General features: G+C 43.9%; 1 protein-coding gene across 1 annotated transcript; it reads left to right on the top strand.

Annotated features, from left to right (window-relative positions):
* Positions 1-223: 223 nt before the first annotated feature.
* LOC100020631 (ATPase MORC2-like) lies at positions 224-4,615 on the top strand. Its single transcript, XM_056807975.1, has one exon. The coding sequence runs from the start codon at positions 1,428-1,430 to the stop codon at positions 4,365-4,367; it is 2,940 nt and encodes a 979-aa protein (XP_056663953.1). The 5' UTR covers positions 224-1,427; the 3' UTR covers positions 4,368-4,615.
* Positions 4,616-15,582: the final 10,967 nt, after the last annotated feature.

Raw genomic sequence — 15,582 nt, 5'->3', positions numbered from 1 at the left:
ATTTGGAGGATAGCGGCCTGCCAGTAGGGGAGGCTTCCCCTTGGCTCTCTCTCCCCAGCCTTATTCCACATTTCAAACATGGGCCTCTCCCGGTCTTTGGGCCTTCTTACGTCCAGCCCGCGCTCCACTCCCTCAGAAGAACCCCTGCGCAGACCTGGCCTCCTAAAGGACGGGGCTGAATCGGGGCATTTCCAAAATGGCGCCTTTGCGGAGGCAGGCTGGTTCAACTCCGGGACCCTTCTGAGTGTAACCCCCAAGATAAGGGCAGGAAGAAGCGCAGACATTATTGGAGTCTGAAGTGATGGGCGCCAGCCATTACTGGGATGACACTAAATTCAGTCCCTAGAGTTCTGGGATGAGAATTCGAGTTTGAAAAGAAAGGAAAATTTCAAAAAAAAAAAAAAAGTCCGGGCTCGAGACCGCTAGCGGTTGCGGAGAGTCGCGCGCAGTGGCAGTTACTTTAACGTTCATGGGGGCTGGGAGGGGTTGAACGAGCGCTTGGCAACCAGGCTACCGCTCCCGCGACCCTTCCCGCCTCCGCTGAGCCGCGTGTAGGAAACCGCGGCAGAGGCTCGCACAGAACGCCTGATCCCTGAGGTCTGCGGAGCTCCTCCCTTCCCCCTCCTCTGGGATTCGGACCTCTGGATCTCTGCTTTTTAAATTCTGAACTTCTTTAGGAGGAGCCCACTCTGAGGCCCAGGGGGGGACCCCCACTGCATCAAGGCTCTCGGGGGCTTCCAAGACCTGCCAGTAGGGTCCTCTCCCCCCGACAGGAACCCAGAGATCCCCCAGCACCCAGCAGAGATTCTCAGCGAGAGCTCACATGCGGGGCCTCTGAAAAGAAGGAAACCCCGAGACTCCACCCCCCCCCAGACTTGGGAGGTGCGCGAGGTTCCCCCGCCCAAGATTGCTAGGCAGCGCCGCCCCCACCTAGAAGACTTCAGGCCAGGCAGGCTGGAGTCAGACCAAGACAGTTGGTAAAGCCATTCCTGCACAGCTGGGTTACCACCTGTTGAACCCGGATCAGGACTAGCTGTACCAAAGGACAATTTTGTTTAAAAAAAAGGGCGGGGTCTCATCTTATTCTAGAACTCTGCTTGAGCTGTTCCCCCTCCAAATCGAATGGTGGCAGGGCTTGCTGGCCCCGGGACCTCCCACACCTGGCTTTTCCTGAAGAGAGATGCCCAAGGTGGTTCACAGCCTCGCAAAATGTAGACCCTCCTCATGACAGGATCGATTGTCTCTTGGGAGGCCACTTTAGTGTCTTTTTGTGATTAGTTGGCAAAAAGAACTGTGACACCTCAACGATTGTAGAGACTGGGGGGAGGGATCACAAATATTAGGATAAGCCATTAAGAGTATACCAAGACTTCAGAGTGAGCCCTAGAGACCCATATGTTAGATTTTGACCCAAGATTCTAGCAGTCATGGCGTTTACTAATTACAGCAGTCTAAATCGAGCTCAGCTGACTTTTGAATACCTTCATACAAATTCAACCACCCATGAATTCCTGTTTGGGGCTCTCGCTGAGCTCCTGGACAACGCCAGAGATGCGGAGGCCACCAGAATAGATATTTATGCAGAGTACCGAGAGAACCTCCAGGGAGGCTTCATGCTCTGCTTTCTGGATGACGGCACGGGAATGGATCCTAGTGACGCTGCCAGCGTGATACAGTTTGGGAAATCAGCCAAGCGGACCCCCGAATCCACACAGATCGGGCAGTACGGCAACGGCTTAAAATCGGGATCCATGCGTATTGGGAAGGATTTTATTCTCTTCACCAAAAAGGACGATACCATGACCTGCCTCTTCTTGTCTCGGACATTTCACGAGGAGGAAGGCATCGACGAAGTCATCGTCCCACTACCCACTTGGAATGCCCGGACTCGCCTGCCCATTACAGAAAATATGGACAAGTTCTCCACTGAAATCGAGCTCATCTATAAGTATTCACCCTTCAAATCAGAGCAGCAAGTAATGGACCAATTTAAGAAGATCTCTGGGGAGATGGGAACCCTGGTTATCATCTTTAATCTCAAACTCACAGACAACGGCGAACCTGAGCTGGACATTGTCTCAGACCCCTGGGACATCCAGATGGCGGAGACATCCCTGGAGGGCACGAAGCCGGAGCACCGCTCTTTCCGAGCCTACGCGGCAGTCCTTTACATTGACCCGAGAATGAGAATATTCATCCACGGCCACAAGGTGCAGACCAAGAGGCTCTCCTGCTGCTTGTATAAGCCCAGGATGTACAAGTACACCTCCAACCGCTTCAAGACAAGAGCGGAACAGGAGGTAAAGAAAGCGGAGCACGTGGCCCGCATAGCAGAAGACAAGGCTCGTGAGGCGGAGAACAAAGCCAGAGTGTTAGAACTGAGACTGGGAGGAGACCTCACTCGGGAATCCAGGGTAGCCTTAAGGCAGGTTCAGGGCACAGCTATTAACTTGCGCAGGGAAGCTGGCATCAAGAAGTGCATCAGAGAAGCTAAACAGCGGGCCTTAAAGGAACCTAAGGAACTGAACTTCGTCTTTGGGGTGAACATCGAACAGCGGCACCTGGATGGCATGTTTATATACAATTGTAGTCGTCTGATTAAGATGTATGAGAAGGTGGGTCCTCAGCTAGAGGGCGGCATGGCCTGTGGCGGGGTAGTTGGGGTGGTGGACGTGCCCTATCTGGTCCTGGAGCCCACCCATAACAAGCAAGACTTTGCTGACGCCAAGGAGTACCGTCATCTGCTGAAAGCCATGGGCGATCACTTGACCCAGTACTGGAAGGACGTGGCCATCGCCCAGCGGGGAATCATTAAGTTTTGGGATGAGTTTGGCTATCTCTCGGCCAACTGGAGCCAGCCCCCATCCAAAGAGCTTCGTTATAAACGCAGGAGGGCAATGGAGATTCCCACCACCATCCAGTGTGATCTGTGTCTGAAGTGGCGGACACTGCCCTTCCAGCTGAGCTCTGTGGAGAGGGACTACCCTGATACGTGGGTGTGCACAATGAATCCCGACGCTGAGCAAGACAGCTGCAATGTGTCTGAGCAGAAGCAAAAGGTGCCCCTCGGCATTCTGAAGAAGGACTTAAAGACCCAAGAGGAGAAGCAGAAACAGCTGACCGAGAAGATCCGGCAAAAGCAGGAGAGACTGGAGGCTCTGCAGAAAACCATCCCTATCAGATCCCAAGCTGACCTGAAGAAGTTGCCCCTGGAAGTGAGCTGCAGGCCAGCGATGAAGGACTCCCACGCAGTCCGTAGATTTTCACGCCCCAGGTCCCCCCCACTGCCAGCGGAGATCAAAAACTCTTCAAGCCGACCCCCACCACCAAAAGCCCCAAGGTCACCCTTTCAGGCCAGAAGGGGCGCTCTGGCCATCTCCCCGAGACTAGCTCACTCACCCGCCCCAGAGGAAGCCAGCATATCCAGGATGTCCCCGGCCCCTCTGGCTCCCCGGAAGCCCAGCAGCACCCTGGTCAAGCCGGCTACCAGAATGGTCTCCGTGATTGTCAACGCCCGGAAGAGAAGCTTCCCTGCGGCAGAGGAAGAGACTGAAGAAGATGGAGACCGGAAGAAGGGGAAATCCAAGCGGAGCAAGGGCCTTGTAGTGAAGGATGAGAAGAAAGACTCCAGTGATGAAGACTTGGCGGCACTGAAGAAATCCCAGAAGGACAAAGGGCGGCACGTGGAAGTTCGAGTGAACGGAGAGTGGTGCACCGGCCGAGTGACTGCTGTGGACCTGAGCAAACACGGCCTCCGCTGGAAGGTGAAATTTGATTACGTGCCCACGGACACCACGCCGAGGGACCGCTGGGTGGAGAAGAGGAGTGAGGACGTGAGGCTGATGAAGCCCCCCTCCCCAGAGTCTCAGAGCCCGGACACGCAGCAGCAGGAGGATGAAGATGTGATGGTCACTGTGGAGCCCTCCACCTCTGATTGTGTCCCCACTGAACCAGACACCACCGCACCTAATAGCAGCCAGGAGTCTGTGGAGCTGCTGGTCCAGACCCTGCGGAATTGTCTCCGGTATTTCCTGCCTCCCAACTTCCCCATCTCCAAGAAGGAGCTGAATTCTATGAGCCCAGAGGAGCTGATGACCTTCCCTTTGAAGGAGTATTTCAGACAGTATGAGATGGGTCTGCAGAATCTGTGCAACTCCTATCAGTCCCGGGCCAAGGCTTCCGAGGAGAACCTCCGTGCCTCGGAGAGGAAGCTTCGAGAGACCGAGGAAAAGCTGCAGAATCTGAGGACGAACATTGTGGCCCTGCTCCAAAAAATGCAAGAAGTGAGCAGGGACTCATCTCGGGAGCACCGGTCAGACCCCGCGTTCCAGTCTTGCCCAGAGCATCCTCTGAGTGATCTGACTTAGAGAGACAACAAGAATCCACGTCCTGGCTGGGGTACCAGATGTGAGGGTGGAGCCTGGCCCTGACCATCTCCAGAGGCAACAGTGAGGGTCACTGGACATTCACTACAAATTAATGAGGCACCTCCTTGGTGCCAGGCTCTTTGGATTCTGCAGCCTCCCAGCCTAGCTAGCTGAGAGAGTCAATATGCCAATGTAGAAGTAAATGCAAAGTCTGTACCCAAAATAAATAAATGCATCCATACACACTACTTGGGAGTGAAAGGTTATTACTAAAGCCTAAAGGAAAGGATGGCTTCCCAGCTTTTCTCTCTCTGTTAAGTCATTCAATGGGGGCTCATCATTTCTGACATTAAAAGGACAAAAGGGTCTCCACCTTCCTCTTAAGCTATTGGCAGTTGTAGGGGATACTGATCAAAAGACCTATTTTTTTTTTTTTTTGGCCAGTTGCCATCAAGATTTCTCTCTCTTTGTTTAATTTTGCCTGATAGCACACATTCTTCTTACCTGGCTCTTCCGTGTCCCCAACAAAAAAGAAATCCTTTAAATATCTGAAGAGTTGACATGTAGAAGAGGGTAGTCCAGAGCATAAACAGAGCACCAGTGGACATGAATTTTAAGGAAGAAGATTTTGACTTAATAGAAAGCATTTCTAATAAATAGAATTTCCCCAAGAAAGGGCAGATTGTTACCTTAGATTTCTAAAGCAAGCCTCCTGATGTCACTCCCCTACTCAGCAAACCACAACAGCTTTCTGTTGGCTCCAGGTCCAAATACAAAAGGCTAAGTCTGGCACTCAGAGACCTTCTTAATTCAGCCTCCTTCTACCTTTTCAGTCCTTATTCTCCTATACATACTATGTAATCAAGTAACAGTAGCTTCTTGGCCATTTCATGAACTAGACACTCTCTCTCAGCTCTAGGCATTCTCTCTGGCTTGTCTACTGAGCTTTGGATTCCCTCCTCCCTCCTTCCTTTAAGTTCCAATTAAAAATCTCACCTTCTACGGGAATCCTTCCCCAATCCCTATTAGATTCCAGTGCTTTCTTTTTATCATGTCGATAGCTTGTTAGTATATATATATATGTATGTTGAATTGTCCATTAGATTTTAAGCTTTTTGAGGGCAGGGACCCTCTTTTGATTTTTTTTTTTTGTACCTCCAGGGTGTAGCAGAATCCCAAACATATGGTAGGTGCTTAGCAATTATTGATTGAATCAACAATCTTTTTCTATCATTCCCTGGAAAAGTTTAAAAGGGGGTTGTCAGCAACTCACCAAAATGTATTCCTGAAATACAAGAGAGATTGGGTACAATGTTTTCAATGGTTCTCTCTGACCTTAAGATTCTATATAACTCTGTGATGCTTAAGATTTCCTATTTGATAAAAGAATCTCTATCTCCCTCCCTCCCTCCCCCTTTCGTTCTTTCTCTGTCTCTCTCTGTCTCTCTGTCTCTCTGTCTCTCTCTCTGTCTCTGTCTCTCTCTCTCTCTGTCTCTCTCTCTCTCTCTCTCTCTCTCTCTCTCTCTCTCTCTCTCTCTCTCTCTCACACACACACACACACACACACACACACACACACACACACGAACAGGAGCCTGTGTCTCAGGATGTTCAATGAGCTCAATTCAAAGTTATACAAGAAAAATAACAAATTATCTCCCAAAGGTAGAGTCAGTTCAGAACAGAAGCTCCAAATTTATGTGGTTCAGGTACATTCCCCTGTAACCCAAGAACACCCGAATTTCATTGATGTGTAGCTCTCTAAAAATGGGGAGAAGTACCCATAAGTCCCATAACATCATACCAAAGATGGGCTTTATTGGCCTGAATAGAAAGCACAAAACACAAAGGACTCAGTCCAGAAACAGTCCACAGAATGCTCCTTCCCTCTCCAATGGGCCCCCATCTCCCCAGGGTCCTTTCTAGCCCCACCTTACTGATAGTTCTAGCCAGAGAATGAGGCCTGCTTCCAAGAAGATAGGACTTCATACTGTATAGAATCCATCCCTTTCCTTGAACCAAAGCAATCCACATAACTCACAGTACCCTAATGAAGTTTTCACACCTGGAGTATTTTATGTGCTGCTGCTTAAACATGATTCTGGATTAATAGAATGTTGGCCTCACAGGAAGAATATACAGCAGGAATATACTAGTAAATATTTAAGAACTGGATCACAAAAACCCATAATTTCCTTTAAACTTAATCTGCACAATTCATATGCTTTGTTTTCTCCATCACTTCAGTAAGTCTAGGCAATCAACAACCTATATAGAGCCTAATGTGTAATACTTGCTGATTTCTAAATTGTTCACAGTGAAAATTTAACAATCAGCTCATGAGCAGATACAAACTGGCTCCAGCACAACCATATTTTCAAGCACCTTGGCATAGCAATAGTCCCTTTTCAGTACTCACAATTGGAACATCCAGACACCTATTCATCAGACAGATCCTACAACTGGTAGTTCCATGATCCTCCATCTTGTCTATTTTGACTTATTTCTAGGTCCACATGTAAAAATTTGGTAGCATTAAAGCACCCTTCTCCATCCCATCCCCACACAGTTGCTGCTTAGTGACTCCTTGCCAATTCGTTAGTAACCGAGAGTAATGGGGAAAGGAGCATCCACGTGAGAGCCAGATATCTCCAAATCAGTCACTGCATCCAAATGCCCAGAACCATGGCAACCCGACAACATACACACTCAATAAGTGGCCATTTTATCTCTGTTTCTTTTTTATTTTATAAATAAATCCACCAGAAACCATGTATGTGCCTTCACCATCTTTAGAAAGAAAAGTTTGGTTTAGAGGAGATCACTAAGCTTCCTGCTGACTCTAACAGATCATGAGTCTGAGATAAGCGGGAGTGACAGCCTTTACTAGACCTTGTGGAGGGTATATCTGAATAGAAACATCAGTGTAAATTTCATAAATACTAAAATAAACGGAATTTACTCTAAATAAATGAGTATCAATCAGAGAGCCCTTTTCCTTCCCTCATTTTCTTTGGCAGAAATTGATGTCATTACAATTAGCCTAAAGCATCTCCATTTCTTCATTTTCTTGGGGAAACTGACCTACCGCCCCACCTCCAGTTGTAAAGCAGCAATTTACCCAAACTGGTGATGTTTACTGAGCAGCTGAATTGGTGTTCTAACAAAGCAAATCATGACTGCAATCAGCCCTTTCTCAGTGGGATAATGAATGGAGATAATGAACTCCTAGTCTCCGTACACGTCGCCACACTTGGCACTACTGCAGATCCTCCCGTCCATCATTGGTGTATCTTAAACAGTGATTTAAATGGGTAGGATTTGGAAGCTCCACTTTTTCATTAACCTTTTCTCTACCTTGATCCCATTGCAATTTGTGAGGATACCATTAGGTGGCAGTAGGAGTTCCTATGTTGTTTCCAGGGAGAATGATTCATTTCAAGGCTCTTTCTTAAAGGAACCCATGGCTTTATGATGTCAACCAGTCTAAAAAAGGAACATACATACCAGTAATGCCAAAGAGCCTACCAAAATTGAACTATGCAACTCAAGGGCTCTTGGTTTCTAATCAAAGTTGGGTGGTGCTGACTCAGCCCCATTCATCACCCACCCCTATCCCCACCCCATATCCATCATATATATATATATATGTATATATATATATATATACATACATACATACATATTTTTAAAACTTGTCACATTTTTATTAAGCCCTTACCTCCTGTCTTAGAATCAGTACTATGTATTGGCTCCAAGGCAGAAGAGAGGTAAGGGCTAGGAAATGAGGCTTAAGTGACTTGCCCAGGGTCACCCAGCTGGGAAGTGTCTGAGGCCAGATTTGAACCTAGGACCTCCCATCTCTAGGTCTGGCTCTCAATCCACTGAGCTACCCAGCTGCCCCCAAAAACTTGTCACTTTAATTAAGTGCAATGAAATTTTATAGCACTTTATAACATTCCATTCAATATTGTCATAATGCCAGAATGATGCTGATGTAGATTGTCCAGAAGACTAAAGAAGAGTTGACAGAGCCTGTAGTAGAGTGCTTATGTTCAGTAAGGGAAAATTTTTTATTGCTAGAAATAACAATGGTGGGGGCAGCTGGGTGATTCAGTGAATTGAGAGCCAAAAACAGAGACAGGAGGTACTGGATTCAGATCTGACCTCACACATTTCCCAGCTATGTTACCCTGGGCAAATCACTTAACCCCCATTGCCTAGCCCTTACCACTGTTCTGCCTTAGTATCTATACATAATATTGATTTTAAGATTGAAGGTAAGGGAGGAAGAAAGAAAGAAAGAAAGAAAGAAAGAAAGAAAGAAAGAAAGAAAGAAAGAAAGAAAGAAAGAAAGAAAGAAAGAAAGAAAGAAAGAAAGAAAGAAAGAAAGAAAGAAAGAAAGAAAGAAAGAAAGAAAGAAAGAAAGAAAGAAAGAAAGAAAGAAAGAAAGAAAGAAAGAAAGAAAGAAAGAAAGAAAGAAAGAAAGAAAGAAAGAAAGAAAAGAAAGAAAGAAAGAAAGAAAGAAAGAAAGAAAGAAAGAAAGAAAGAAAGAAAGAAAGAAAGAAAGAAAGAAAGAAAGAAAGAAAGAAAGAAAGAAAGAAAGAAAGAAAGAAAGAAAGAAAGAAAGAAAGAAAGAAAGAAAGAAAGAAAGAAAGAAAGAAAGAAAGAAAGAAAGAAAGAAAGAAAGAAAGAAAGAAAGAAAGAAAGAAAGAAGAAATATTTGAGGAAATGGAAAGGTCATATCTGTTTGGGGAATCAGGACAGGCCTCATAGAGGAAGCATTTAAGTTAGAACCTGAAAGAAGGAAAATATTTCAACAGGAAGTATATTCTAAATACAGGGGACAGTGTGGAAAAATGCATGAGACAAGAAAGTACAGAATGAACTAGGGAAATGAGTAATACTCATAATTTTGCTTTATTGTATTATTCTTTGGGAGCATAAGTGTAAGACTAATTTCAAACGCTACTAGCTAAATGTCTAGCATCTGGGGAAAATAAACAATCACACATGTTACAATTGAGGAGAAAAGTCTCCTTTTGCTCTTCAATTGCTAAGTGGCATTACACAGTATATAAAATGAGAAATCTTGGCACTTCCATTTCTAACACAATGATTGGCTTTTGAACTGTGGAAAAACCTTCTACCCTATGTAACAGTATTCTTGTTAATCAATGGAACTGTATACTCTATTAATCCACGTAACTGTCTTCTTGGAGGAAAGTGGGATGCAGGTGCCACTGCCCATCCCGGTAGGATGAGTGGTGAGTGGCCTGAACATTGACTTCTGGAACTGAGATTTCATTGGAGTCCACAAACAAGATGAGAGAGAGAGAGAGAGAGAGAGAGAGAGAGAGAGAGAGAGAGAGAGAGAGAGAGAGAGAGAGAGAGAGAGAGAGAGAGAGAGAGAGAGAGAGAGAGAGAGAGAGAGAGAGAGAGAGAGAGAGAGAGAACTCTGCAGGAGTCTTTTAGCCTTTCTTTCTCACCCTCAATTTCCTCATCTTTAAAATGGAGATAACTGCACCTACCTACCACAGAGGGCTATTTTGGAAATCAAGCGACATGACATCTGGAAAGTAGTGTGTAAACCACAACAGATTATAGAGATGCTGGCCGTTGTTGTTATTATTCAAGATCACAGTTTTGTCGTAGAAATAAGACATGAAATAATTAAAGAATAATACAAGATCGTAGTGCATAAAGCATGAAATGGGATATGATCCAAGTAATAAAACAGAGTGTAGATGCCATATCCTAGGATAGGGATGAAAACCATGAATCTACTGCTTACAGCTATGAGGACATCCAACTTCCAGTGATGGCTAGAGGGGCTAAAGGTAAATCATTCTTTGTATCTAGATATATTTGGACAGCTTGGTGGTACAGTGGATAGGGAGTCAAGTCTGGAGATAGGAAGGATCCCTTTTCTGAGTTAAGATCCAGCCTCAGACAGGCATTAGCTATGTGACCTTGGGCAAGTCACCTACCCCCTATTTGTCTCATTTTTCACATCTGTAAAATAAACTACAGGAGGAAATGGCAAACCACTCTAGTATCTTTACCAAGAAAACCCCAAACGGGGTCACAAAGAGCCAGATATTGCTGAAAATTATTAAATAACAACATATTGGAGTTGGGAGAGACCTTCAGTATCATCCAAACACACATCCTTATTTTACAGATTACAAGACTAAGGGTAACAAAAAGGAAGTGATTTGCTAGAGGTAGTTATAGGGTACAGTTGATAGGAGACAAAATTTAAATCTAGTTTCAGACACATAAACTATGTGATCCTGAACAACTCACCTAAGCTTTGTCTGCCTCAGTTTCCTCACAGGTAAAATGGGAATAAAAACAATGGCCTCTCGGGTTTTTGTGGGGACTAAATGAAGTCAGTACTGAAGCACTGTAATGATTAAAATAGTTGATGTTATAAATTGTAGTGAGTTTAAATGGTGGAAGATATAAATTATGATAGATATAAGAGAGGGTGAGTAAATTTGACCGCAGAAAATATGTTTCACTACAGTGTCTTGGTTTTTAAATCAAATATAAGGTGGTCACCAGGGAATATATTCCCAAATTATGAATATGCCCAAGTCCACTGGGTTTTATAGAGAATTTAATTAATAATACAATGAGGAATCAAAGACAGAGAGAGAGAGAAAATAAAAGGTTTATAAGTATGAAGGGCCTTAAGTCAACATGGCCTAGACCTGAGTCTTAAGAGAGAGAGAATCAGTCAGTTTTTTATCACTCACCACAAGATTTGTCTTAAGCAAGGATGTCTGGGGAACAGAGTCTCCCCAGAGGGAGTTCCAGCCAGAGTCAGCCTCCCAAGGGACTTCTCAAGAAATCTTCAAAGGGCCTCCTCCAAAAGGATCTATCTCCAAAGATCTATCTCCAAGGATCCCTTTGCTCAAGAGATTCCTTTTCTTATATAGGGGTTTTTTTTTCCTATGTCACCTCCCCTAAGTTCTTCCATCCACCAATCACCATAGATGTTTTCTAAAAGACAGCCCATCTGAATTCCTGCTGTGTCAACTAATCCCCTCAGGAAGTCTGAACCAGAGAAAACACAGCTGAGTCAACTAATCCCATCAAGAGAAAACCTGCCCGACCTTTATAGGTACCTAGCATCCCATTGTATCAATTCTAAAAACAGGCATGGCTTAAAGAACTCCCTGCCTCATCATAAGCATGGGTCCAAGTACTTTCATAGTTTAGCAAGGAGTTTTCTCCCCTAAAGCAGTCTTAAGTACGGGTGGAGTAGAGGTCCTCCCATTTCTGATGCTGGCGAGTTCTCACATCAAAATGGGGAATGTTTCCAGTAGGGAATTTGTTCCAATGGAGGATTCCTCAATGTGGAAATTTTTAACATTCACAAGTCTGAGAAATTTCAAGATTTGCAGCACACAGTAGGTGCTTAACAAATGCTGTCCTATTCCCACCTGTCCCGACACACCTACCCAGTAAATATCAGGCCCAAGATTTGAACTCAGATATTCTGACTCCAAATTCAGTGCTTTATTTTGTATTTTGTATTATCTTGTCCTAATGTATCTGACTGGCTAACCCTCTAACCCCCAACTTCCTTTTCTTTACCCTTTTTTTATATAGGCTACATTCTTTTTTTCTATATCCTCCCTAAATACTAACCACTACTGTCTTCTACCCTCAGGACTACAAATGGTGGTGATCAGAGACCATTCCCCAAGCCCTGAATCTCTACCAAGGTCTTTAGGCTTTCCCCAAATCTTCTAAGACATGGGAAGAACTTCCTCACACCCCACCCCCAATAACAGAGGATGCCCTTTACAGCCTTTTGGTCCAGGACTTCCACCATCTTGGATTATGCAAGACCAGAGATATTCAAACCTAGTGACAGTGATTATGTGGATTCTCCAAGTGAGGACAGACCCTAAAAGGAATTCGAATGCTCAGAGAAGAGGCATTTAAGAGCCAGGGACCTTAGCCTTGTTTTATGTTGTTGGCAGGAATGAGCAGGGATGGAGGTTGGGGGAAGGTTGTAGAGACACAAAACTTGGGGAAACATTTTTATGTCCTGGTGAATATGTGCGATAAAGGTTAAACTGCCTGGGGGAGCAGGGAAAATGGTGAAAGCTGATGTGGAAAAGCAAGAAGATTAGAATTTTTCAACTTGGTTTGGTTCTTGAAAAAGGTTTCTGTGCAGCATTTGACATTTATTTCAACCTAATCATTATACGTTAGTCATAGCCATGCCCAGCTTTAAGGTGTCAGACTGTGTGGAAGAGAGGATTGCAGACTTCATTGCAAAGCCTTGATTATAAAACCACCAAGAAGGAAGATGATGGAATGCTGCTTGAGGGGGGCTGGGGGTGGACTAGAACTTCTAGCTGAGAAAGCAGCTGGACAGTTTGAATCTGGGTTCTTTCTCTTCTGGCAGGGAGGAGAGAAGAGCATCACTCTGAGCTCAACCTCTTAAGGTACTTCAGTTAGCGGATGTGGATCAGAACATGGCCATCATCTGTTCAGTAGTGGAGAGAGATTTCTTCCCTGTGGGGAACAGAAGAGACTTTCCACTCAAGAAGGTCTTCAACTGACGTCTAGATCAGGAATCCAACAGCCTGACTCTCCATCTCTCCAGGGACTCAGATCCTCAGATCGGAGCCCTCAACCTTTGAGTGGGAATTCAGGATAAAATAGTAGTTAGGGATGTCCTATGTTTTCCCTCTACCCATATGCCCCAATTTCCTTATATTTTTTTTTTCCAGATTTTTTTTTATTTTTTTTTAAATATATTTTATTTGATCATTTCCAAGCATTATTCGTTAAAGACATAGATCATTTTCTTTTCCTCCCCCCCACCCCCCATAGCCGACGCGTAAGTCCACTGGGCATTAGATGTTTTCTTGATTTGAACCCATTGCTTTGTTGATAGTATTTGCATTAGAGTGTTCATTTAGAGTCTCTCCTCTGTCATGTCCCCTCAACCTCTGTATTCAGGCAGTTGCTTTTTCTCGGTGTTTCCACTCCCATAGTTTATCCTTTGCTTATGAATGGTGTTTTTTTTCTCCTGGATCCCTGCAAGTTGTTCAGGGACATTACACCGCCACTAATGGAGAAGTCCATTACGTTCGATGATACCACAGTGTATTAGTCTCTGTATACAATGTTCTCCTGGTTCTGCTCCTCTCGCTCTGCATCACTTCCTGGAGGTTGTTCCAGTCTCCATGGAACTTCTCCACTTTATTATTCCTTTGAGCACAATAGTATTCCATCACCAACATATACCACAGTTTGTTCAGCCATTCCCCAATTGATGGGCATCCCCTCGTTTTCCAGTTTTGGGCCACCACAAAGAGCGCAGCTATGAATATTTTTGTACAAGTCTTTGTGTCCATTATCTCTTTGGGGTACAGACCCAGCAGTGCTATGGCTGGGTCAAAGGGTAGACATTCTTTTAGCAACCTTTGGGCATAGTTCCAAATTGCCCTCCAGAATGGTTGGATCAGTTCACAACTCCACCAGCAATGAATTAATGTCCCTACTTTGCCACATCCCCTCCAGCATTCATTACTTTCCTTTGCTGTTATGTTAGCCAATCTGCTAGGTGTGAGGTGATACCTCAGAGTTGTTTTGATTTGCATCTCTCTGATTATAAGAGATGTAGAACACTTCTTCATGTGCTTGTTAATAGTTTTGATTTCTTTATCTGAGAACTGCCTATCCATTTCCCTTGCCCATTTATCAATTGGAGAATGGCTTGATTTTTTGTACAATTGATTTAGCTCATTATAAATATGAGTAATTAAACCTTTGTCAGAGGTTTCTATGAAGATTTTTTCCCAATTTGTTGTTTCCCTTCTGATTTTAGTTATATTGGTTTTGTTTGTACAAAAGCTTTTTAGTTTGATGTAGTCAAAATTATTTATTTTAGATTTTGTGATTCTTTCTATATCTTGCTTGGTTTTAAAGCCTTTCCCCTCCCAAAGGTCTGACATGTATACTATTCTGTGTTTACCCAATTTACTTATGGTTTCCTTCTTTATGTTTAAGTCACTCACCCATTTTGAATTTATCTTGGTGTAGGGTGTGAGGTGTTGATCTATTCCTAGTCTCTCCCACACTGTCTTCCAATTTTCCCAGCAGTTTTTATCGAATAGTGGATTTTTGTCCCAAAAGCTGGGATCTTTGGGTTTATCGTATACTGTCTTGCTGAGGTCGTTTTCCCCCAGTCTATTCCACTGATCTTCCTTTCTGTTTCTTAGCCAGTACCAAATTGTTTTGATGACTGCTGCTTTGTAATATAGTTTGAGGTCTGGGACTGCAAGGCCCCCATCATATGTGTTTTTTTTCATTATTTCCCTGGATATCCTTGATCTTTTGTTCTTCCAAATGAACTTTGTTATGGTTTTTTCTAAATCAGTGAAGAAGTATTTTGGGAGTTCAATGGGTATGGCACTAAATAGATAAATAAGTTTGGGTAGGATGGTCATTTTTATTATATTGGCTCGTCCTATCCATGAGCAGTTAATGTTTTTCCAATTGTTCAAGTCTAGTTTTAGTTGTGTGGCGAGTGTTTTGTAGTTGTGTTCATATAGTTCCTGTGTTTGTCTTGGGAGATAGATTCCTAGGTATTTTATTTTGTCTAAGGTGATTTTGAATGGGATTTCTCTTTCTAGTTCTTGCTGCTGAGCTGTGTTGGAGATATATAGAAAAGCTGATGATTTATGTGGGTTTATTTTGTATCCTGCAACTTTGCTAAAGTTGTTGATTATTTCAATTAGCTTTTTGGTTGAATCTCTAGGATTCTTTAAGTAGACCATCATGTCATCCGCAAAGAGTGATAACTTGGTCTCCTCCTTGCCTATTCTGATGCCTTCAATTTCTTTATCTTCTCTAATTGCTACTGCTAGTGTTTCTAGTACAATGTCAAATAGTAGAGGTGATAATGGGCATCCTTGTTTCACTCCTGATCTTATTGGGAATGCATCTAGTTTATCCCCATTGCAGATGATATTAGCTGTTGGTTTTAGATATATACTGTTTATTATTTTTAGGAATGACCCTTCTATTCCTATGCTTTCTAGTGTTTTTAATAGGAATGGGTGTTGTATTTTATCAAAGGCTTTTTCTGCATCTATTGAGATAATCATGTGGTTCTTGCTAGTTTGCTTGTTGATGTGGTCAATTATGTGGATGGTTTTCCTAATGTTGAACCAGCCCT

Source organism: Monodelphis domestica, chromosome 8, assembly GCF_027887165.1.
Source record: "Monodelphis domestica isolate mMonDom1 chromosome 8, mMonDom1.pri, whole genome shotgun sequence".
Taxonomy (NCBI): Eukaryota; Metazoa; Chordata; class Mammalia; order Didelphimorphia; family Didelphidae; genus Monodelphis; species Monodelphis domestica.
The sequence above is the reverse complement of the archived record's forward strand: the minus strand, read 5'-3'. Positions and strand labels throughout refer to the sequence as shown.

Bases quoted from the DNA above. Each gene is read 5' to 3' on its own strand.
- LOC100020631 (XM_056807975.1), top strand. From the start codon at position 1,428: ATGGCGTTTACTAATTACAGCAGTCTAAATCGAGCTCAGCTGACTTTT.